General features: G+C 45.1%; 2 protein-coding genes across 2 annotated transcripts in view; both read left to right on the top strand.

The window, feature by feature from the left end:
• The window catches only part of ZNF565 (zinc finger protein 565), an 89,327-nt gene that overhangs the window by 45,624 nt on the left and 19,139 nt on the right, over positions 1-24,564 (top strand). The window contains exons 2-4 of the mRNA XM_080643700.1: positions 8,764-8,835; positions 14,476-14,602; positions 16,072-16,167. Coding sequence (XP_080499826.1) covers positions 8,827-8,835; positions 14,476-14,602; positions 16,072-16,167 — 232 coding nt within the window. The 5' untranslated portion in view covers positions 8,764-8,826. The remainder of the gene's footprint in view (positions 1-8,763; positions 8,836-14,475; positions 14,603-16,071; positions 16,168-24,564) is intronic.
• On the top strand, positions 1,207-2,168 carry LOC308235065 (large ribosomal subunit protein eL6-like). The gene has a single exon (XM_080643701.1). It carries the CDS (start codon positions 1,223-1,225, stop codon positions 2,114-2,116), a length of 894 nt encoding a protein of 297 aa, XP_080499827.1. The 5' UTR covers positions 1,207-1,222; the 3' UTR covers positions 2,117-2,168.

Genomic DNA, 24,564 nt, shown 5'->3' with positions numbered 1-24,564 from the left:
AGAAAGCACACTGAAACTCGGGAGCTGCAGAAGGCAGAGGTCTGGAGGCACGCCCACGCAGGGAGGACTGACTGCTGAATGCACAGGAGGCTGAGTGCGCGGCTGGCTTTCTAAAGTGGGAGGGAGACAGAAGCTCCCGAATGCGCTGCATTCCAGTTCTGGGCAAGTTTCTGGGAACCCTGATTCATTCGGGGAGAAACTGGACTGTCGGGCAGCAGGCGAAACTTCAGGGCGGCTTTCTCTCAGAGGTGCTTGCAGCGATTACCAAGGGACACTGAGACCCAGGGGCCTCATAGGGCAGGGCTGACAGGAAACCAAGGCTGTCTGCTCCGCCCTGAAATTCCGCCCCATCCAAGCTGAGCACAGAGGCTTTTGCAATTTTGCAAGTCTTGTCTTATAAGAGTGTCTCCAGCACAGAAGTTTCCCAGCATAGACACAGCTGATCCTCACAGCCAATTGGCCTGGAGGTCAATTCCTCCCAGTGATACCAACAACAATCAAGACTTAACTACAACAAGGCTGAGCACACAGTCCACAAAGGGTGCACCAAGAGTGTCCACCTCAGGTAACTGGGGAGGCTGAGCCACTGTGCCCTATAGGACACCTTCCACACAAAGCTACTCTACCAACTCAGGGAAGCAGTGAAAATGCGGAAACAAAGAAACAGATCACAAATGAAAGAAATGGAGGAAAACAAACGACTGGATATAGAGTTCAAAACCACGGTTATAAGGTTTTTCAAGAATTTCCTACAAAAGGCCGATAAATTTAGCGAGACCCTCGAGGATATGAAAAAGGACCAACTAGAAATTAAACATACACTGACTGAAATAAAAAATATTATACAGAGACCTAACAGCAGACTAGAGGACTGCAAGAATCAAGTCAAAGAGTTGAAATACAAAGAAGCAAAAAACACTCAGCCGGAAAAGCAAAAAGAAAAAAGAATCCAAAAATTTGAAGATAGTGTAAGGATCCTCTGGGACAACCTCAAGCATACCAAATCCGAATTATGGGGGTGCCAGAAGAAGAGAGAGAGCAAGATACTGAAAACCTATTTGAAGAAATAATGGCCGAAAACTTCCCCCACCTGGTGAAAGAAATAGACTTACAAGGTCAGGAAGCGCACAGAACCCCAAACAAAAGGAATCCAAAGAGGACCACACCAAGACACATAATAATTAAAATGCCAAGAGCAGAGTTCTCTTTCCCATCTTGCAAGATGGCGGGTGAAAAGAAAACTGAGAAGCCGGATACTAAAGAGAAGAAGCCTGATACTAAGGAGAAGAAGCCAGATACTAAGGAGAAGAAACCTGAAGCCAAGAAGAAGGCTGATGCCGGCGGCAAGGTTAAGGCGCCTAAGAAGGGGAAGCCCCACTGCAGCCGAAACCCCGTCCTCGTCAGAGGAATTGGCAGATATTCCCGGTCGGCTATGTATTCGAGAAAGGCCATGTACAAGAGGAAGTATTCGGCCCCTAAATCCAGGATTGAAAAGAAAAAGAAGGAGAAAGTTCTTGCTACTGTCACAAAACCAGTTGGTGGCGACAAGAATGGTGGTACCCGAGTGGTTATACTCCGCAAAATGCCTAGATATTATCCTACTGAAGATGTGCCTCGAAAGCTGTTGAGCCACGGCAAGAAACCCTTCAGTCAGCATGTGAGGAGATTGCGGGCTAGCATCACTCCTGGGACCATTCTGATCATCCTCACTGGGCGCCACAGAGGCAAGAGGGTGGTTTTCCTGAAGCAGCTGAGCAGTGGCTTGCTACTTGTGACTGGACCTCTGTCCCTCAATCGAGTTCCTCTTCGTAGAACACACCAGAAATTTGTCATCACCACCTCCACCAAAATTGATATCAGTGGTGTGAAAATCCCCAAACATCTCACGGATGCTTACTTCAAGAAGAAGAAGCTGCGCAAGCCCAGACACCAGGAGGGTGAGATCTTTGACACAGAGAAAGAGAAATACGAGATTACAGAACAGCACAAGGTTGCCCAGAAAGCTGTGGACTCTCAAATTCTGCCAAAAATCAAAGCTGTTCCTCAGCTCCAGGGCTACCTCCGCTCTCTGTTCGCTCTCACCAATGGGCTTTATCCTCACAAACTGGTGTTCTGAATTTCTTATAAGAACCCGATTAAATAACTGATATGTTAAAAAAAAAATAAAATGCCAAGAGCAAAAGACAAAGAGAGAATATTAAAAGCAGCAAGAGAAAAACAGTTAGTTACCTACAAGGGAGCACCCATATGATTGTCAGCTGATTTCTCAACAGAAACTATGCAGGCCAGACGAGAGTGGCAAGAAATATTCAAAGTGATGAATAGCAAGAACCTACAACCAAGATTACTCCACCCTGCAAAGCTATCATTCAGAATTGAAGGTCAGTTAAAGAGCTTCACAGTTAAGAAAAAGCTAAAGGAGTTCATCAACACCAAACCAGTATTATAAGAAATGCTGAAAAGTATTCTTTAAGAAGAGGAAGAATAAAAAGGTAAAGATAAAAATTATGAACAACAAATACATATCTATCAACAAGTGAATCTAAAAATCAAGTGAATAAAAAAATTTGAGGAACAGAATAAACTGGTGAATATAATAGAATCAGGGGCATAGAAAGGGAGTGGACTGACAATTCTTGGGGGGAAAGGGGTGTGGGATGTGCCGGAAGAGACTGGATAAAAAGCGTACACCTATGGATGAAGACAGTGGGGTGAGGTAAGGGCAGAGGGTGGGGTGGGAACCGGGTGGAGGGGAGCTGGGGGGGGCGGGGAAAGAGGAACAACTGTAATAATAAAGATTTATTAAATTTAAAAAACAAAAATAAAAAAATAAAGATTCAGATATTTCATTTCCTCCAGAAAATATTTTATTCATTATTTCTCCAGCTGTTCTATTAATCACTTTTATTCTATTTTAGGTCTTCTGGATTTCTCTCTTCCATATCTCTGATCTTTATTTTCATAATTCATTCTTCTGTGTATTTTTCCTCTGAATTCTGAGATGTTCTCTTAGGCTCCCAACCATCTCCACTATCCCAATTTCTAACACATCTGGTACCTTCTCTAATAATTCTTAGAAGAAACTATTGTCACAAAACCACTGTCTTCTGTGGCAAAGCACTTACAGAGGTTCTCATTTCCTTCTCCTATTAACGCCTAACTCTTTCAGTTGCCCCCTTTCTACTCTGGGATTTATTGTTTATTCTTAATGGCAGTAACCACAGGGAACCAATTTACTCTGATAGAAACTTCCATGGGCAGTAAAATAGAACACTTGGTTTTTTGTCCATCTCAGATTTTATTAGCACTGTGGCTTTGGGTGAATCTCATAACCACTCAGGCATTCTAGCTTCTCTTCTGTATAACTAGAGGCCTGGTGCACGATATCCATCCAGGCCTGGTGCACGATATCCACTGGGTTCGGGCCTAAACGGGCGATCGGACATCCCTCTCACAATCCAGGACTGCTGGCTCCCAACTGCCCTCCCCTGCAGGCCTGGTCCCCCCCAACTGCCCTCCCCTGCTGGCCTGGTCCCCCCCAACTGCCCTCCCCTGCTGGCCTGGTCCCCCCCAACTGCCCTACCCTACAGGCCTGGTCCCCCCAACTGCCCTCCCCTGCTGACCCAGTCACCCCTAACTGCCCTCCCTGCTGGCCTGATCGCCCACAACTGCCCTCTCCTGCAGGCCTGGGTCCCCCCCAACTGTCCTCCACTGTAGGCCTGGTCCCCCTCCAACTGCCCTCCACTGTAGGCCTGGTCCCCTCCCCAACTGCCCTCCTCTGAAGGCCTGCCCCCCCAACTGCCCTCCCCTGCAGTGCTGGTCCCCCCCAACTGACCTCTCCTGCTGACCTGGTCTCTCCCAACTGCCCCCCTCTGCTGGCCTGATCACCCCTAACTGCCCTCCCTGCAGGCCTGATCACCAACAACTGTCCTCCACTTCAGGCCTTTTCACCCCCCAACTGCCCTCCTATGCTGGCCTGATCACCCCTAACTGCCCTCCCTGCAGGCCTGATCACCAACAACTGTCCTCCACTTCAGGCCTTGTCCCCCCCCAACTGCCCTCCTATGCTGGCCTGATCACCCCTAACTGCCCTCCCCTGCAGGCCTGGTCCCCCCCAACTGCCCTCCCCTGCAGGCCTGGGTCCCCCCCAACTGTCCTCTGCTAGCCTGGTCACCCCCAACTGCCCTCCTCTGCTGGTCTGGTCACCCCTAACTTCCCACTACTGCCCTATCCTGCACGCCATCTTGTGGTGGCCATCTTGTGTCCACATGGGGGCAGCCATCTTTGACCACATGGGGGCAGCCATCTTGTGTCTTGGTGTGATGGTCAATTTGCATATTACTCTTTTATTAGATAGGATGTGGAAAACAAAATCAACTTTAACCCACAGGGTGGTTGTGAAAATAAAAGTAAATGAAAAGTACATATGAATGGCACCAAATCACCTTGCCCTGGAATCCTGGGAATCGTTTCTATAACTATGTATTCTGCCTTCCCCCGGGATAAGCTATCTGTGATCTGTAATTCAGCCCCCAACACTTGAGTGCTAGTTCCCATCCCCTCTCCTACTCAAGATCATTGCTCCAGCAGTTGTCTCCTATGTTCCTGTCATATCAATTTCTCTCTGTGGATTATTCCCATTACTGTAAAACATGCCGAAATTTCTCCCACATTCAAAACAAAGAACTCTGCATGGACCCCATATCCACTGCTACCTCTGTTTTCCTGTTCTTTTCAGCACAGCTCCTTGAAAAGGATGGCTCTTCTGTCTCTAATTCCTGTCCTTCCATTATCTTTTGAACCCCACTCCAGCCAAGCTTTTGTGTCCTCCACTCCAGAGAATCAGCTTTTGTCAAGACTTCTAATGATCTCTATAATGCCAAGTGGACAGTTCTCATTTTTCATTTGGCCACTGTTCTCGCCTTTCTTCTTGGTATACTTTCTTCATTGGGCTTTCAGTGAAGCCCACGTCTCTTATTTTTCCTTTTATCCCCGTGGTTTCTCCTCTTCAGACTCCTTTTTTGTCTTTTCATCACCCTATTCTTCAACCAAATTTGAGCCCCCTGGCCTCAGGTCTTGGACCTGCTAACCTAAAAATAAAAGGCCAAAGTGAGAGCTAACAAGCTTTTATTTGAGATCAAATGAATAGTTATTCAGGAAGCACTGATTTAGGCAGAAACCTGAATCAGTGTTCAGATTAGGAGACAGAGGCAAAGGATGTCTATGAGAAAGGGAAAGGGGAAATTAACAAGGAAGGTATTTCTATAAGTGCAGATAAACTAATATAGTGATGCTAATTCTAAAGAATGTTTTTAATTTTCAATTCAATAATCATAATATCTGCTTTCCTATTATCTTTGCAAACAGTTGTTTGAGATACAGTGTTGCTTTAGGCCCCTTCCAAAGGTTATTTACCCAGTTTTAACATTCCAAAGGTTTGAGGAGTAAGAATACAAGGCAGTTCCTCTGGGATGGCAGCTTCAACTCCATTTTAAAGTGGCTCCGTTTATATTATTTTTTACAGACATTTTCCTAATTTCACTCACTCTGTATGTGCACTTGCTTAGTCTCAGGGCTTTAAGTGTCATCTGTACATCAGTAATTTCCAACTTTATATTTCTATATTTGGACTCTATCCTGAACTCCAGAACCAAATGTCTAATGGACACTTGACATTTCCACTTGGGTATGTAATAATCATCTCAAGTATTAAGGTCTAAAACAGAACTCATAATGGTTTCACCAAACCTGCTCTTCTCACAGTCCTTTGTGTTAAAAAATAGCAATTTCATACTTCTAGTTGCTCAAGCCTAAAATCTTAGTGTCATCTTGCCTTTATTTTCTTATATACGTAAAATTAGCTAATCCTGTCAGCTCTGCCTTCAGAGAAACCACCACCACCCTAATGCAAACCACACTTCCCCCTTGCCTGGATTACTGCAATGGCCTTACTGGTGTCCCTGCTTCCCCCACCCCTTTATCCTTTTTAGTTCATTCTCCATAAGTCTTTCAAGTATAAATCAGATTATGCCATTCCTCGTCTTAAAAACATTTCAGTAGCTTCCTGTTTTACTCAAGAGTAAAAACCTAAGTTCTTACAATCTACTTCTCTGACCCTCTTTTTCTCATATACTTCATTACAGCCACTCTAGTCGTCTCTGTTGATCAAAGAAAGCTTGCTCCTGCCTTGAGGCCTTTGCAATTGCTGTCCCCTTGCTAGGAATGTACCTCCCGTAGTTATCTGCATTGCTCACTCACTTCATTCTTATATGTCACCTTCTCAATAAAAAGTCTCGGGCTACCCTCCATTGCCCCCAAACTCCTTATCGCCTTCCTTTTTATTTTTCTCCATAAAACTTTGGCCACCAGGCATATAAAAAGAAACATTAGTATATTTGCTACTTCCTCTTTCCATTAGAATGTAAAAGATTTACTGAGACAGTAAATCTCACATTTTTTATCTTCCTCACAGATAAGAAAATGCCAATTGAGGTAGGAACTTAGTAAATAAGAGAGAATTCCTGACTTCTTTTTCTCTCTGCCAGCACGTCCAATTAGATGCCAGAGCCTGTTAATTTTACTTCTTTTCTTTTTTTAAAATATGTTCTTATTGATTTTAGAGAGAGAGAAACATCGAATATCTATTAGTTGCCTCTCATATGCACCCCAACAAGGGTCTGAACCCAAAACCTGGGCATGTGCCCTGACCAAGAAACGAACCAGCCACCTTTTGGGGGTGCATGAGACGACATGCAACCAACTGAGCCACACTGGCCAGGGCTGCTTTTACTTCTTCTCTATACCTGAATGTATCCCCTTCCTTCTTGTTTCCACTAACTATCCTAGGACAGATCCTTAGTTTGCTTGGGAAAGTACAAGCACCTTTCAGTTGATATTCCTAACTTTAGTTTTACTCCTCTTCGATAAAATAATCTGGTCATATTGGCCTTATCACTTCCTTCTTTAAATTCTTCACTGACCTTCTATTTATTAATGAATGAAAACCAAACTTTTACATATTCAGTGTTCATTGGTCACCTGTAGCCTTCAGACACCATGGCAAGTGCCAGTCACAGTGATGATGAGAACTGGTCCTTGCTCTTATAGTTCTTTTATTTCATTCATACACCTTCATTTTCCAAACCCTAAATGTCATCTCTAGCATTGTCATCCTCTAAGTTCTAGAGCTCATTGAATTTAAATTTGGATTCATTTAAATTAAGTAAAAATTTTAGTTATCCAGTCATATTAGCAACATGGGGCTAATGGCTACATTATTGACAATACAGATTTCCATCATCACAGAAAGTTTGTTGGACAGCACACACTGATCTAGACCTTTTCCAAACTATATACATCATTCCAAATGCTCCTCAAACACACCATATAGTTGGTCCACCATTTTACCATGGCTTTCCACTCTGCTCAGAATGCTCTTCTGTGCCTTTCCTAGCTATTAAATTTTCTGATTTTTAGGTCCCAAATCATGTTCTGTATCTTACAGGAAATTTTCCTCAACACCACCCCCATTGGTTACATTAGTCTTCCTTCTGACACCCCCACCATGCTTCTTGCCCCTCTAAAACCAACCTTACTACCTTCCTTAAAACCCCTGAAATCTCATTACCTGGGGGTACAGGCCATTCTCCACAGAACTTCAGCCGTGGTAATTGCTAGTCAGTGAGGAAGCCATGTTCTGCAGGAAAGCAATGGGGAGGGTTTAAATGGAAAATAAGAAGTGCTGGGCCAAGAGGCTGCTACAAATTGAGTTGCCACTCAGGTCATCTTGTAAGATGCCTGTATTACTGTGGTTTTCCTGCTCCTGTCCAGTGAATCCAGCTGGGATAGCGGCTTTGATGAAGTCTCTGGTGGTATGTGTTATGGGGCAACCCGCAAGAGACGACCACCAGAGACTGAGATCAAAATTTATGAGCCTTTATTAAGCTGGCCAGCGACTACAGTTGCAGCACTTCACCGCGGTAAAGGCCGAACTGCAGTGCAGACCACAGGTGTTACAGCAAATTTAGGATAGTTACAAAAGCCATTTCAGCCGTTTCCAAGAAACTCAGGGCACAGGTGCAACGCCTGGGCACGCTTGGCCGGAGCATGAACCACTGCCTCCCTTCAAACTCCAACTGACCCCATTGTTCGGTGACCTACTCCCTCTCCCTCTGTATCCTGCCCCCAGGCAACAGAGGAGCTGTGCAATGTTTGCAGCCCAGAACAGTATGGGCAGCATGGCACCCTTTTGGACTTAGAAAGAGAAAGTAAACCAAGGAAGTACCCAAGAGATTTTGCCTGTCGAGCCCACAGAAGCTGGAAGACATTGTCTAAGAATGTTTTTTTTTTCATAAGGGGGTACTATCTTTAGAGGGTAAAGTGGGTATGAATTATGATCCTCCTTGCTGTAGCTGCAAAGGAAGATCTGCTTGGTACAAGTGGGGAGCTATCTAGGCCTATCTAGGGTATATATATAGACTATCAGAAACAAGATAAGGGGCTGTTCAGGCCAGAATCCCTCCTGCTGAGGTGCATGGGTTCTGTGTCATTGCTGGAGCACATCTGCATGAATCCGTCTTTTGGTTTCCCTAGGGTTTAAGGAGGGGCTGGGTTTTGTTAACTCTGTAGTTCTTTGCATTAGGGTTGTGTGGCAAGACCAGGGGAGGGCAGGGGAAGCAGAGCAGGAACAGCTCATCTATTTAGGATTGCTGAAGCAAGCTCAATTTATAAGAGATTTGCTCCTTCTTCCTCTGCTTTTTTCAGGACTCTACTTGTCCAAGAGAAGAACCTAGAGAAATCTGAGCAAGTCAGGTAGTTCTAAAAGCGATGGCCCAGGTAAGTTGAAATCCCCTCCATCCTTTCTTGTTTTTGTTTTTTTTGTGTGTTTTTGTTTTTGTTAATCCTCACCTGAGGATATTTTTCCATTTTCAGGGAGAGTAGAAGAGAGAGAGAGAGAGAAAGAGAAACATTGATGTGAGAGAAACACATCGATTGGTTGCCTCCTGTATGAGCCCTGACCAGGGCCCAGGTCTGGGAGGAGCCTGCCACCAAGGTACGTGCCCTTGACCAGAATCAAACCCAGGACCCTTTAGTCCGCAGGCCAATGCTCTATCACTGAGCCAAACTGGCTAGGGCCCCTTTATCCTTGGATAACCTGTCTTCCCTTCATATTATATGAACATTTGTCTTTATCCTGAAACTTCTCTGTCTCAGTTGAGTTCTATTCAGTAATCTGTTTCCAATTCTTCCATTCCAGGGAATGAGTGATGGTGCCTCATGTCCCTTGTGACTCTCTCTAATAGTGTTCACATGTGTGCACAGTACTTTTACCAGAGCACCAATGGAGCAAAAATATATTCTCTTTAGAGCCTCTCTTATTTTTTTATTTTTTAAAAATCCTCACCCAAGGATATTTTCCCATTGATTTTTAGAGACAGTGGAAGAGAGGAATATCAATGTGAGAAAAACACATCAATTGGTTGCCTCCTGCATGCGCCCTGACCAGGGCCTGAGTGAGGGAGGAGCCTGCCACGGAGGTATGTGCCTTGACTGGAATTGAAACCAGGACCCTTTGGTCCACAGGCCTAAGCTCTATCCACTGAGCAAACCGGCTAGGGCAGAGCCTCTCTTATTAACACCACTAGAGGCCCGTTGCACGATATTCGTGCAAGAATAGGCCTTCCTTCCCCTGGCTCCACTCCCGCCTGCCCAGGAGCCAGCAAGTCCTTGCTTCTGTCCAGAACACCGCTCCTATAGCTCCCTCCACCGCCCCCCCCCCACCCCATAGCAGGCATCCCGCACCTCCCGGCCGCTCTGCACCTGCATATGCAAATTAACCCACCATATTTGTTGGGTTAATTTGCATACTCTGATTGGCTGTGGGCATAGCGAAGGTACAGTCAATTTACATGTTTGTCTATTATTAGGTAAGATGGTTGAAAGAGGCCAAAGATCAGATAGCTTTGATCTTTTTTTTATTAAACTGGGTAGTTTCCTTTTTTTCTATTTTTAAATGTCACCCCCTCTTTAAAAGTCATAAAATATTTCACACTATCAAAACTTCTTTATTTTTGCAAGGTGATTTATGAGAGAATAACTGTAAAATGGTCCATTTTGAGGTTGAACAATATGCGTTGGTTATGGGCCACATTTATGTGACTAAGATATACTCTCTGTCAGTTTTTAAAAATATATATATTTTTATTGATTTCAGAGAGGAAGGAAAAGGGAGAGAGAGAGAGAGAGAAACATCAACGATGAGAATCATTGATTGGCTGCCTCCTGCACTCCCCGCTAGGGACTGAGCCCACAACCCGGGCATATGCCCTGACCCAGAATTGAACTGAGACTTCCTGGTTCATATGTCAATGCTTAACTACTGAGCCATGCCAGCGTGGCTCCATCAGCTTTCTTATTTCAGGAACAAGGAAAAGTAGACAGTGAAAGATGGTAACTATTCACAGTATATAATTAACTGAAGATTTCACAAATCTCATTTAAGCTAAATGCCCTCAAAATAATGGAATGATTATATCTTATAAGACATAAAGTATAATATTATATAGCAAATAAAATCCCTGTGTTTATTATAAAATTTGCCATAACCAAAAATTGTTCATGATGTCTGGCAAAAAGAAGCAGTGGGAACACTGCTGTCATTTTCAGCAGTGTATTCTTTGTTGTATGGGATTGTCCTGGGTACATAGCCCAGATAATTCAGGACACTTATCATTCCTGATGCCAGCCAGCACTAATGTCAGTACCATACTGCTCCCCTCCCAGCCCAATCTCCCCCATTATGACAACTAGACCGCCCTCTGCATGGTCCCAAGTGCATTCTGAAGAGGAAGGTAAAATCTGTGTTGAGATCCAAAGACTATGACTCTGAGTCTTCAGGATAGATTTAAAACTTCTATAAATGCTATAATTTAGCATAGAGATTTATAAGACATTTTTTATCTCAAGGAAGAAAAATGGTTAAAAAGGAATGCATTTTTAAAGACTTTATTATTTGCTAGGCCCATATTTGCTGTGTGTTTTGTATATGTTATTTTGTTGATTTCTAAGACCCCATTTAGCTAGATTTTGCTCATTCATAGACCTTGTGGACAATAGAAGAGACTATATGAAGGAGATCTTTTTTTTTTTTTCCTCTTTTTATTTATTTATTTATTTATTTATTTATTTATTTTTAAATAAATCTTTATTCAGATTATTACAATTATTTCTCCTTTTTCCCCCCATAGCTCCCCTCCACCCAGTTCCCACCCCACCTTCTGCCCTTACCTCCCCCCCACTGTCCTCATCCATAGGTGTATGATTTTTGTCCAGTCTCTTCATGAACCCCCCATACCCCTTTCCCCCTGAGAATTATCAGTCCACTCCCTTTCTATGCCCCTGATTCAATTATATTTACCAGATTATTCTGTTCCTCAGGTTTTTAATTCACTTGATTTTTAGGTTCACTTGTTGATAGATATGTATTTGTTGTTCATAATTTTTATCTTTACTTTTTTCTTCTTCTTCTTTAAGAATACCTTTCAGCATTTCATATAATACTGGTTTGGTGGTGATGAACTCCTTTAGCTTTTTCTTATCTGTGAAGCTCTTTATCTGCCCTTCAATTCTGAATGATAGCTTTGCTGGGTAGAGTAATCTTGGTTGTAGGTTCTTGCTATACATCACATTGAAAATTTCTTGCCACTCCCGTCTGGCCTGCATAGTTTCTGTTGAGAAGTCAGCTGACATTCGTATGGGTGCTCCCTTGTAGGTAACTAACTGTTTTTCTCTTGCTGCTTTTAATATTCTCTCTTTGTCTTTTGCTCTTGGCATTTTAATTATGATGTGTCTTGGTGTGGTCCTCTTTGGATTCCTTTTGTTTGGGGTTCTGTGCGCTTCCTGGACTTGTAAGTCTATTTCTTTCACCAGGTGGGGGAAGTTTTCTGTCATTATTTCTTCAAATAGGTTTTCAGTATCTTGCTCTCTCTCTTCTTCTGGCACCCCCATAATTCTGATGTTGGTACGCTTGAAGTTGTCCCAGAGACTTCTTACATTATCTTCAACTTTTTGGATTTTTTTTTTTTGCTTTTTGCTTTTTCGGTTGAGTTTTTTTTGCTTCTTTGTATTTCAGTTCTTTGACTTGATTTTTGTGTTCCTCTTGTCTGTTTTTGGGTCTCTGTATAATATTTTTTATTTCAGTCAGTGTATGTTTAATTTCTAGTTGGTCCTTTTTCATATCTTCGAGGGTCTCGTTATATTTATCGGCCTTTTCTAGGATATTCTTAAAAAGCCTTATAACCGTAGTTTTGAATTCTATATCCAGTCGTTTGTTTTCCTCCATTTCTTTCGTTTGTGATCTGATTCTTTGACGCCGCATTTTCACTGCTTCCCTGAGTTGGTTGTGTGCTAGGTTTCCAATATGGCCCAGTGGGTCTGCCTCCCCAGTTAACCTGAGGTGGACACTCTTGGTGCACCCCTTTGTGGACTGTGTGTACAGCCTTGTTGTAATTAAGTCTTTATTGTTGTTGGTATCACTGGGAAGAATTGACCTCCAGGCCAGTTGGCTGTAAGGATCAGCTGTGTCTATGCTGGGAGAAGTTCGGTGCTGGAGACAGCCTTATAGGATTAGACTTGCCAAATTGCAATAGCCTCTGTGCTCAGCTTGGATGGGGTGGAGTCTCAGTCTTGGCTTCCTGTCAGCCTTGCCCTTGCGCGCACATGCGCGCCTTCAGACTTCTGCCTTCCCGGCTCCCGAGTCTCTGCCCGAGAGTCCAGACTCCCCCCACGAAGAGCGTGGGTCCCCAGGGGCTCGCCTGGAACTGGGGTTCACTGCAGTCAGAACTGGGGCTCAGTGTAGTCAGGAGCCTCTGACTCCCATCCACTAGGGAAAGCCTGTGGCAACCTCTGCAGCCTTTGTGCGCACTGGCACGCGCGCGCTTTCAGTCCTCCGCCTTCCCCGGCTCCCGAGTCTCCCTCCGAGAGTCCAGACTCCCCCCACAAGAGCGTGGGTCCCCAGGGGCTCGCCTAGAACTGGGGTCCAGTGTAGTCAGAACTGGGGCTCAGTGCAGTCAGGAGCCTCTGACTCCCATCCACTAGGGAAAGCCTGTGGCAACCTCCGCAGCCTTTGTGCGCACTGGCACGCGCGTGCTTTCAGTCCTCCGCCTTCCCCGGCTCCCGAGTCTCCGCCCGAGAGTCCAGACTCCCCGCACAAGAGCGTGGGTCCCCAGGGGCTCACCCGGAACTGGGGTTCAGTGCAGTCAGAACTGGGGTTCAGTGCGGTCGGGGGCTTCCTTCCCCCTTCCGCCAGAGAAAGTCAGCCAGGCTCTCAGCCGCCCTTCCTCTCTGCGCGCACAAAGACCCTTTGCCATACCTCCAATTCTCTGTGAGCTTTTCTCTTTCCTTCTAGTTGTAGAATTTCCACTCAGCCAGCTTTCCTGTGGTTCTGGATGGTGTCCGTTCTGTCTTTTAGTTGTAGTTTTGAAATTGTTGCACGAGGCAGCAGTTTAGGTGTTTACCTATGCCGCCATCTTGGTTTCTCTAACTATTCTCTCGAAGGAGATCTTTCTTATCTGTAGCCACCAGAATATTCAAAAGCATGTAAGCCTTTAGTCATATAAATTTGCTTCTTGTACTTTCTTCATGGCATAAGCATTCATCCCTAGCTTGCTTAATCACCTCCTTCCTACAACACGCTTTTTATCTTAAACACATTTATCTGGATGGATCAGATCGTTAAAACCTGAACCTACTCATCAATTTTAACCTTACTACCGTAAAATTGGGACTAGTCATAATGTGCCTCCTATCGGGACACTACAGAAAGTACACAGTACCACCTCTAACATATTCATGCCCCCTCAAAAAATACATCAATTAGGCCTCCAGATCTAACAACATTCCACTGAAAATATGTAAGTAAAACATGTTAAACTACATTATGAAAGTGCAGTTGGTTAAATCCAAAATGTGGGAAATTCTACTGATCAGATGTTTCTTTAATAAATAGATAGTGACCTAGCTGGTTTGGCTCAATGAATAGAGCATCAGCCTGCGGACTGAAGGGTCCCGGTTTCGATTCCGGTCAAGGGCATGTACCTTGGTTGCGGGCACATCCTCAGTGGGAGGTGTGCAGGAGGCAGCTGATCGATGTTTCTCTCTCATCGATGTTTCTATCTCTCTATCCCTCTCCCTTCCTCTCTGTAAAATATCAATAAAATATATTTTTTTTAAAAAAGTATTTGTGGGTGAAATACTATGATGTTTGGTATGTGGAATTTGCCTCAAAATACACCAGGGGTAGAAAATGAAAGGGAAAAGATGAAACAAGATTTTCAAACTCTTGTTAATTGATCAAACAGAGGGATGGATTTATGGGGTCATTACACTATTCTCTATACTTTTGTGTAATTTTGAAAATGTTTGTAATAAATGAAAAAATTAAAAAGTCCTTTCATTTACTAGTAATGCATGTTTCAGGGATTGGTGACATTCAGGGATGTGGAAATAGAGTTCTCTCAGGAAGAATGGAAGTATCTGGAACCTGCCCAGAGGAACTTGTACAGGGATGTGACTTTGGAGAACTTTGGTAACTTGGTCTCACTAGGTAAGGGTATCCTATATAATAAAAACCTAACATGCTAAGTGTCCAGTCAACTGGTTGGCTGTTCAACCAATCAAAGTGTAATATGCTAATGATATGCTAAGGCCGCTCAACTGCTTGCTATGACGTGCACTGATCACCAGGGGGTAGATAGTTGACCGGTTGACCAGTTGCTATGATGATGTGCTATGACGACCAGGGGGCAGACACTCTGACTAGTAGGTTAGCTTGCTGCTGGGGTCCGGCCAGTTGGGACTGAGTGAGACGTGCCCTGGATCTCTTCCACGGTCCCTCCCCAGCTGTCCAACCTCCTGTGTTTCTCCCCGGCCCAGATCATGCACTGGTGGGGTCCTTCGGCCTGGCCTGCGCCCTCGCAATCCAGGACCCCTCGGGGGAAGTCGGAGGGCCAGTTTCGACTCGATCCCACAGTGAGAGCGCCGCTCAGCCAGAAGCCGGGGAACTGTTAGGGATTTGAGAAACTTTAGGAAACCTATAAGTAAACACAATCTGTGGATCCTGTTTGAATCCTGATTTGAGTAAACCAACAGTAAATTATTTTTGAGAAAGTTGGGGCAATTTGAAACTTGATCTGGCAAGCATGGTGGTGGTGGCAGGAGCCTCTCCTGCCTCCGCAGCAGCGCTAAGGATGTCTGACTGACGGCTTAGACCCGCTTGGGAATCAGTCAGACATCCCCCAAGGGCTCCCAGACTGCAAGAGGGCGCAGGCCGGGCTGAGGGAGCCCCTTCCCCCAGTGCATGAATTTGATGCACTGGGCCTCTAGTTGTGTAATAAATACACAGGCAGACAGAAACAAGGCTCCCAGGGACTGCAACAGTGGGAGGCTGTTACCACCTCTGGCCAGAAGGGGTAAAGGGAGGAAACACTGCCACTGGAAGATTGTAAGAGCTAAAATCATGGAGAAGGGCCTGGCTAGCAGCAACTAAAGCTACTTCCAGAATTCTTGGGTCAAAGGAGGGAGGGAGAGGGATAAGAAATACCCTGAAGTCTGTCTCCTCCTGCCTGCTGATCTCCTGCTGATGCTTTCCATCTGCCAAACCCAGTGAAAAATGATAGGGCCACTATAATTCCGTCCTTTATAGGTAAGCTGTCTAGGGCACAGAGCATGGTCAGAAACAGCAAGGAATAGATTGGAGGGTGGACAGAAAATAAGTACCATAATTATCAATTCCAAATACTTCAACTAGCCTTCTGGAATTTCTAGTTTCTTTGGGGTGAATATCTAGGGACACTTACAAGTTTCTAGCTGAATTTCTGCTCTCTGTTCCCAAAGGAATTGTTTTGTGCTTTGTGGAAGTGGAATTGGATAATTCCATTGGCACTTCCATCTTCCCATTCTTTGGACAACCTTCACACCTTCCTTTATGTAATTGCCTCTCTCCTTGGTGACCAAGAGACTAGGTTTGAATTTTAGAACAGAATGATCATTCCCCATTTCTCTTCCTATAAACAGGACTTTCCATTTCTAAGCCTGATACCATCTCCTTATTGGAGCAAGGGAAAGAACCCTGGATGATTGCAAATGATATAACAGGACCAAAGTGCCCAGGTGAGCAAGGGTTAATCCAGTGGGGGAGGTCATCTATATATATAAAAGCCTAGTGACCGGAATGGTGGAATGACCAGAACAACCGGAATGACTGGTGGCTATGACGGGTAAAGGGAGGAAACACTGCCACTGGAAGATTGTGAGAGCTAAAATCATGGAGAAGGGCCTGGCTAGCAGCAACTAAAGCTACTTCCGGAACTCTTGGGTAAAGGAGGGAGGGAGAGGGATAAGAAATACCCTGAAGTCTGTCTCCTCCTGCCTGCTGATCTCCTGCTGATGCTTTTCATCTGCCAAACCCAGTGATCAGTCCCCCGCCCCCTGGGCAGCTGAGCCCCTGATTGGCCCCCAAAACTTCGATCAGGGGCGAGGCCAGCCAGCCAACCACCCGTAGCCCCTTCCCGCAACTGGCCCCACCGCCGATCAGCCCCCAACACCCCGATCGGGGGCGGGGCCAGCTGACCAACTGCCTGCAGCCTCTTCCCCCTGCCAGCCCGGCCTTATGAGCCACCCGTGCACGAATTCATGCACAGGGCCTCTAGTCTACACTAATAAAAGAGAAACATGCAAATTGACCATCACTCTGCTACGCCCACCAGCCAATCAGAGAAAGTATGCAAGTTAACCCAACAAATATGGTGGCCGCCACGGAGCTGGAGCCAGCCGGAGGCTTGGGTTGCCCCCAGCGATGGAGGAAGGCTAGCTTCCCACCTGCCCTGGCCAGCCCTGGCCTCTGCTCAAGGCTACAAAGTTTCAATTATAGAAGATAAATAAATCCCAGATACCTGCTTCCAGCCGGCCCTGGCCTATGCTTGGGTCACCGGGGGCATAGCTGGCCTGCAAACCACCACAGGACCCTCACCCAGGCTACCCCACGCCCCAAGGGAACCCCCACCCTGATTTAGGACACCCTTCAGGGCAAACCAGCTGGCCCCCACCCATGTACCAGGCCTCTATCCTATCTAATAAAAGAGTAATATGCAAATTGACTGTCATTCCAACACACAAGATGGCTGCCCCCATGTGGTCAAAGATGGCTGCCACAAGATGACCAGCAGGGGAGGGCAGTTGGGGGCGATCAAGCCTGCAGGGGAGGGCAGTTAGGGGTGACCAGGCTGGCAGAGGAGGGAAGTTGGGGGCAACCGGGCCTGCAGGGAAGGGCAATTGGGGGGTACCCAGGCCTGCAGGGGAGAGCAGTTAGGGGTGACCTGGCCAGCAGGGGAGGGCAGTTAGGGGCAATCAAGCTGGCAGGGGAGCAGTTAGGCATCAATCAGACTGGCAGGGGAGTGGTTAGGGGGTGATCAGGCTGGCAGGCAGAAGCGGTGAGGGGCAATCAGGAAGGCAGGCAGGCGAGCAGTTGGGAGCCAGCAGTCCTGGATTGTGAGAGGGATGTCCGACTGCCCATTCAGGTCCGATGCTACCGGGATCGGGCCTAAACGGGCAGTCGGACATCCCTCGAGGGGTCCCAGATTGGAGAGGGTGCAGGCTGGGCTGAGGGACACACACCTCCCGGTGAATTTCATGCACTGGGCCTCTAGTCTATATATAAAAGCCTAAGCGACTATGACAACCAGCTGGTAGCTATGACCTGCACTGATCACCAGGGGGCAGATGCTCAACGCAGGATCTGCCCCTTGTTGGTCAGTGTGCTCCCACAGCTAACCTCCCATGGCTGGTCCATCTCCCATGGTCCCTCCCTTCGGCCAGCCGGCCCCGATCCGGACTGGGCAAGATAGCCCCTATCGGCGGCCAGGCCAAGGGATTTCACTCGTGTACGAATTCGTGCACCAGGCCTCTAGTTGGAAATAGCCCAGAGGATGAGTTATCAAATAGTAACTTGAGATCTTGTCAGGAAATTCCCCTCAAAGCCCTACCAAAAACTGAGGAAAATAAAACCAGAGATATGAAGAACAAAAACCTTGTCAGCATCAGCTCCCAAGGGAACCTTGTTCTTACCCCCATTAATTCCTCTCTGTTCCTTCTTCTCTCATATTTTCATCCCATTGTGTCCCCATTTTCACAGTGGCAGCCTTTTAACCTGTACTTTGGATCCTTTCTCCTGCAAGTCTCTTTATCCCTTAACAAATACTTATTTTCTTCTTTTTAATATGTTTTTTATTGATTTTAAAGAGAGAGGAAGGGAGGAGGAGAGAGAAACGTCAATGAGAAGCATCAATTGGCTGCCTCCTGCACACCCCCTATACTGGAACGAGCCCATAACCCGGGCATATACCCTGACTGGGAATAGAACCAGAAACCTTTCAGTGCACGGGCCACCCAACTGAGCCATATCAAACAGGGCTATACTTATTTTCTTAAAACAGCTTCTCACTTTATCTCATTCAGCAATTCTACTATTAACTTTTGAGATGTAAGGATGTATAGTGGCTAAGGACAGACAGACTCTGGAGTCAGACTGCCCTAGTTCAAATCCTGACTCTGCCACTTACTAGATTTGAGAATTTAGGTGAATTATTTACATTCTCTGTGCTTCAGTTTTCTCCTCTGCAAATTGGGATAAAAATAGTGTCTCATGTAGTTATTGTGCCTTTTTTGTACATTAATAATAATGTGAAAATTCCCAGAACCATGCCAGGCAATCGTGACCACTTAATAAATGTTTTGTTTTGTTTTTTAATATATTTTATTGATTTTTTACAGAGAGGAAGGGAGAAGGATAGTTAGAAACATCGATGAGAGAGAAACATCGATCAGCTGCCTCCTGCATGCTACCCTACTGGGGATGTGCCCACAACCAAGATACATGCCCTTGACCGGAATCGAACCTGGGACCCTTCAGTCCGCAGGCCGACGCTCTATCCACTGAGCCAAACCGGTTAGGACCCACTTAATAAATGTTAGTAAATGTTATTAATTGGTACTTGCTAGACAGATTTGGAACTTTTCAATACTTAATCATTAGCCACCGCCCTCCTGAATAATCTGCCAATATCATTATTTTCATCTAGAATCATTTCTTCTCTATCTGAACAACGCCCTTAAAATTTTCTTTCATGATTGTCTGCTGACAAATTCTCAGTTTTGAACCACATGAAAATGTCTTTGTTCTACATTCTTCATTCTTATATGATACTAGAGGCCCGGTGCATGAAATTCGTGCATGGGGGGGGGGTGTCCCTCAGCCCAGCTTGCACCCTCTCCAATCTGGGACCCCTCGAGGGATGTCCAACTACCCGGATGTCCACCGGGATCGGGCCTAAACAAGCAGTCAGACATCCCTCTCACAATCCAGGACTGCTGGCTCCCAACTGCTCGCCTGCCTGCCTTCCTGATTGCCCCTAACCGCTTCTGCCTGCCAGCCTGATCACCCCCTAACCACTCCCCTGCCAGCCTAATTGATGTCTAACTGCTCCCCTGCCAGCCTGTTTGCCCCCAGCTTCCTTCCTCTGCCGGCCTGATCACCCCTAACTGCCCTCCCCTGCAGGCTTGATCGCCCCCAACTGCCCTCCCCTGCAGGCCTGGTCCCTCCCAACTGCCCTCCCCTGCTGGCCTGATCGCCCACAACTGCCCTCCCCTGCAGGCCATCTTGTGGTGGCCATCTTGTGTCCACATGGGGGAAGGATCTTTGACCACATGGGGGCAGCCATCTTGTGTGTTGGAGTGATGGTCAATCTGCATATTACTCTTTTATTAGATAGGATAGAGGCCTGGTGCACAGGTGGGGGCCAGCTGGTTTGCCCTGAAGGGTGTCCCAGATCAGGGTGGGGGTTCCCTTGGGGCGTGGGGCGGCCTGGGTGGGGTCCTGTGGTGGTTTGCAGGCCAGCCACACCCCCTGGCGACCCAAGCAGAGGCCCTGGTATCTGGGATTTATTTATCTTCTACAATTGAAACTTTGTAGCCTGGAGCAGAGCCAAGCCTTCTGCTCCCTAAGTGGCGGCAGCCATTTCTGTTGGGATTTATTTATCTCCTATAATTGAAACTTTGTAGCCTTAAGCGGAGGCCTTGGCTGGCCAGGGTGTGCAGAAAGCTTGGCTTCCTCCATCACCAGGGGCAATCCTAGCCTCCTGCTCTCTCCAGCTCTGTGGCTGCTGTCATTTTTGTTGGGATTTATTTATCTTCTATCATTGAAACGTTGTAGCCTTTAGCGGAGGCCTGGGCTGGCCAGGGTGTGTGGAAAGCTTGGCTTCCTCCATTGCTGGGAAAACCCATACCTCCCTCCTGCTCTCTTCGTGGCTGCAGCCATCTTGGTTGGGGTTAATTTGAATACTTGCTCCTGATTGGTTAGTGGGCGTGGCTTTGTGGGTGTGGCAGAGTGGTGGTTAATTTGCATATTACTATTTTATTAGATAGGATTTTCACTGGGTATGGAATTCTGTTTTGGCAGGAATTTTCTCTCATCCCAAAGAAGAAATAATTCCACTGCCTTTTCTCTTCCAATGTTGTTGATAAATTAAATTTCTCCAACTTTGGAAAATGTTCCACATATAGTTAAAGCCAGTGTTCTTTAAATAAGGCACTCTCCTCTTTGTTTATAAATTTTTTTCTTGTATTTTTTAATCTTTATTTTTTTTTTTTTTTTTTTTTTTTTAATATATTTTATTGATTTTTCACAGAGAGGAAGGGAGAGGGATAGAGAGTTAGAAACATCAACGAGAGAGAAACATCGATCAGCTGCCTCCTGCACACCCCCCACTGGGGATGTGCCCGCAACCAAGGTATGTGCCCCTGACCGGAATCGAACCCGGGACCCCCCAGTCCGCAGGCTGACGCTCTATCCACTGAGCCAAACCGGTTTCGGCTAATCTTTATTTTTGAAAGTATTACATATGTCCCCCTTATTCCCCTATTGACTTCTATCCTGCACTTGCCCGCCCCCCCACCACGCCCCAGGCCTTCACCACCCTATTGTCTGTGTCCATGGTTTATGCATATATATATATATGCATGCAGTAGAGGCGTGGTGCATGAAATTCGTGCATGGGGGGTTGTGTCCCTCAGCCCAGCCTGCACCCTCTCCAATCTGGGATCCCTCTCACAATCCAGGACTGCTGGCTCCCAACTGCTCGCCTGCCTGCCTACCTGATTGCCCCTAATCTCTTCTGCCTGGCAGCCTGATCACCCCCTAACCACTCCCCTGCCAGCCTGATCAATACTTAACTGCTCCCCTGCCATCCCCATTGCCCCAACTGCCCTCCCCTGCAGGCCTGGTCCCCCCCAACTGTCCTCCCCTGCAAGCCTGGTCACCCCTAACTGCCCTCCCTTGCAGGCCTGGTCCCTCCCAACTGCCCTCCCCTGCTGGCCTGATCTCCCACAACTGCCCTCCCCTGTCAGCCATCTTGTGGCCATTTTGTGTCCACATGGGGGAGGCCAATTTTGACCACATGGGGGCAGCCACCTTGTGTGTTGGAGTGATAGTCAATTTGCATATTACCTCTTTATTATATAGGATACAAATTCTTTGATTGATCACTTCCCACCCATCCACCCACCCTCCCCCACTTTCCCTCTGAGATTCCATAGTCTATTCAAGCTTCTGTGTCTCTGGATCCTCTCCCTTCATCAGTTTATTTTGTTCATTAGATACCACATATGAGTGAGATCATGTGATACTTGTCTTTCTTTGACTGGCTTATTTAATTTAGCATGATACTCTCCCTCCATGCTGTCTCAAAAGGTAAGAGATTCTTCTTTTTTTACTGCTGCATAGTATTCAATGGTATAATGTACCACACCTCTTTTTATCCACTCATCTCCTGATGGGCACTTGGGCTGTTTACAGATCTTAGCTATTGTAAATTGTGCTGCTATGAACATAGGGGTGCATACATTCTTTCAGATTGGTGTTTTGTGTTTCTTAGGATATATTCCTAGAAATGGGATCACTGGGTCAAATGGCAGTTCCATATTTAATTTTTTGAGGAAACTCCATACTGTTTTCCATAATGGCTGCACCAGCAGTGTACTAGGGTTCTCTTTTCTCCACATCCTCGCCAGCACTTGTCATTTGTTGATTTGTTGATGGTAGTCATTCTGACAGGTGTGAGGTGATACCTCATTGTTGTTTTAATTTGCATCTCTCTGATGACCAGTGACTTTGAGCATTTCTTCATAAGTCTCTTGGCCATCTGTATGTCTCCTTTGTAGAAGTGTCTATTTAGGTCCTTTGCCCATTTTTTAAATTAGATTGTTTGTCTTCCTTTTGTTAAGTTGTCTGAGTTTTAATATATTTGGGATATTAATCCTTTATCAGCGGTATCATTGCCAAATATGTTCTCCCATACAGTGGGCCCTTTTTTGTTTTGTTGATGGTTTCTTTTGCTGTGCAGAAGCTTTTTATTTTGATGTAGTCCCATTTATTTATTTTCTCCTTAACTTCCTTTGCTCTAGAAGATGTATACATAAACATATTGCTATGAGAGATGTCTAAGATTTTGCTGCCTATGGTTTCTTCTAGGTTTTTTATGGTTTCACAACTTACATTTAAATCTTTTATCCACTTTTAGTTTATTCTTGTGTATGGTATAAGTTGGTGGTCCAGTTTCTTTTTCTTTTTCTTTTTTTTTTTGCATGTATCTGTCCAATTTTCCCAACACCATTTGTTGAAGAGACTGTCTTGACTCAATTGAATGTTCTTGCCTCCTTTGCCAAATATTAATTTAGCCTAATGTATTGGGGCAATTTCTGGGTTCTGTTTGGTTCCATTGATCTATATTCCTGTTCTTGTGCTAGTACGAAGCTGTTTTGATTACAGTGGCTTTGTAGTATAGCTTGATATCTTGTTTTGTGATTCCTCCAACTTTGTTCTTTTTTCTCAAGATTGCTGCAGCTATTTCAGGTCATTTTTGGTTCCACATAAATCTGTGAGATATGTTGTTGTATTTTAATAGGGATTGCATTGAATCTGTAGATTGCTTTGGGTAGTATGAACATTTTAATGATACTGATTCTACCAATCCATGAACACAGTATATTTTCCACTTGTTTATATCTTCCTCTATCTCTTTTTCAACATCCTGTAGTTTTCTGAATACAAGTATTTTACCTCCTTGGTTAAGTTCATTCCTAAGTATCTTAATTTTTTTGTTGCAATGATAAATGGGATTGTTTGTTTACTTTCTTTTTCTTAGAGTTCATTATCAGTGTATAAAAAAGCCATTGATTTCTGGGTGCTGATTATGTATCCTGCTACATTGCCAAATTCATTAAATCTAGTAGTTTTTCAGTGGAGTCTTTAGGGTTTTCTATGTACAATTCCATGTCGTCTGCGAAAAAGGAGAGTTTTACTTCCTCCTTTCTATTTGAATGTCTTTTGTTTCTTCTTGTCTGACCGCTGTAGCTAGGATTTCCAGTATTATCTATATTAATAAAAGCATAATATGCTAATTAGATCAGACGTCCTTCCAAATGAAGTTGGGGCTGTGAGGGAAACCCGAGTCCTAGGTGCCTGCCGATGGCTGGAGCAAAACCCAGGTCCCAGGTGCCAGAGGGAAGCCTGGGTCCCAGGTGCCAGAGGGAAGCTGGTGCCAGCAGCCAGGGGAAGGAAGGCCTATTCTTATACAAATTTTGTCCATGGGGACTCTAGTGTTGAATAAGAGTGATGAAAGCGGACCTGCCTTGTTCCTGTTCTTGGGGAAATGGTTTTAGTTTTTGCCCATTGAGTATGATGTTGGCTGTAGGTTTGTCATATAGGCTTTTATGTTGAGGTATGATCCCTCTGTTCCACTTCAGTGAGAGCTTTTATCAAAAAAGGGTGCTGGATTTTGTCCAGTGCTTTTTCTACATCTATTGATATGATCATGTGGTTTTCATCTTTCAATTTGTTTATGTTATGTATAACATTTATTGATTTGCAAATATTGTACCAGCCTTGCATCCCTGGAATAAATCCCACTTGATCCTTGTGTCTGATCTTTGTAATATATTGCTGGATCTGATTCACTAATATTTTGTTGAGGATTTTAGTATCTTATGTTCATCAGGGATATTGGCCTATAATTTTCTTTCTTTGCAGTGTCTTTATCTGGTTTTTGGAATTAGGATAATGCTGGCTTCATAAAAAGAGCTTGGAAGTGTTCCTTCTTCTTGAATTATTTGGAATAGTTTGCTTAGTATAGGTGTTAGTTCTTCTTTGAATGTTTGGTAAAATTCCCCTGTGAAGTCATCTGGACCAGAGCTTTTGTTTGCTGGGAGTTTTTTGATAACTGCTTCTATTTCATCAGTTGTTATTGGCCTATTCAGGTTTTCTGATTCTTCCTGATTCAGTTTTGGGAGATTGTACTTTTCTAAGCATTTGTCCATTTCATTCACATTGTCCAGCTTGTTGGCATATAGTTGTTTGTAGTATATGCTTACAATCCTTTGTATTTTTGTGGTATTAGTTGTTACTTCACTGCTTTCATTTCTGATTTATTTATTTGGGTCCTCTCTCTTTGTTTCTTT

This window comes from Plecotus auritus, assembly GCF_963455305.1.
Source record: "Plecotus auritus genome assembly, chromosome: 10".
NCBI lineage: Eukaryota > Metazoa > Chordata > Mammalia > Chiroptera > Vespertilionidae > Plecotus > Plecotus auritus.
Note: the sequence above shows the minus strand (reverse complement) of the source record. Positions and strands in the feature narration are given on the sequence as shown.

Bases quoted from the DNA above. Each gene is read 5' to 3' on its own strand.
- LOC308235065 (XM_080643701.1), top strand. From the start codon at position 1,223: ATGGCGGGTGAAAAGAAAACTGAGAAGCCGGATACTAAAGAGAAGAAG.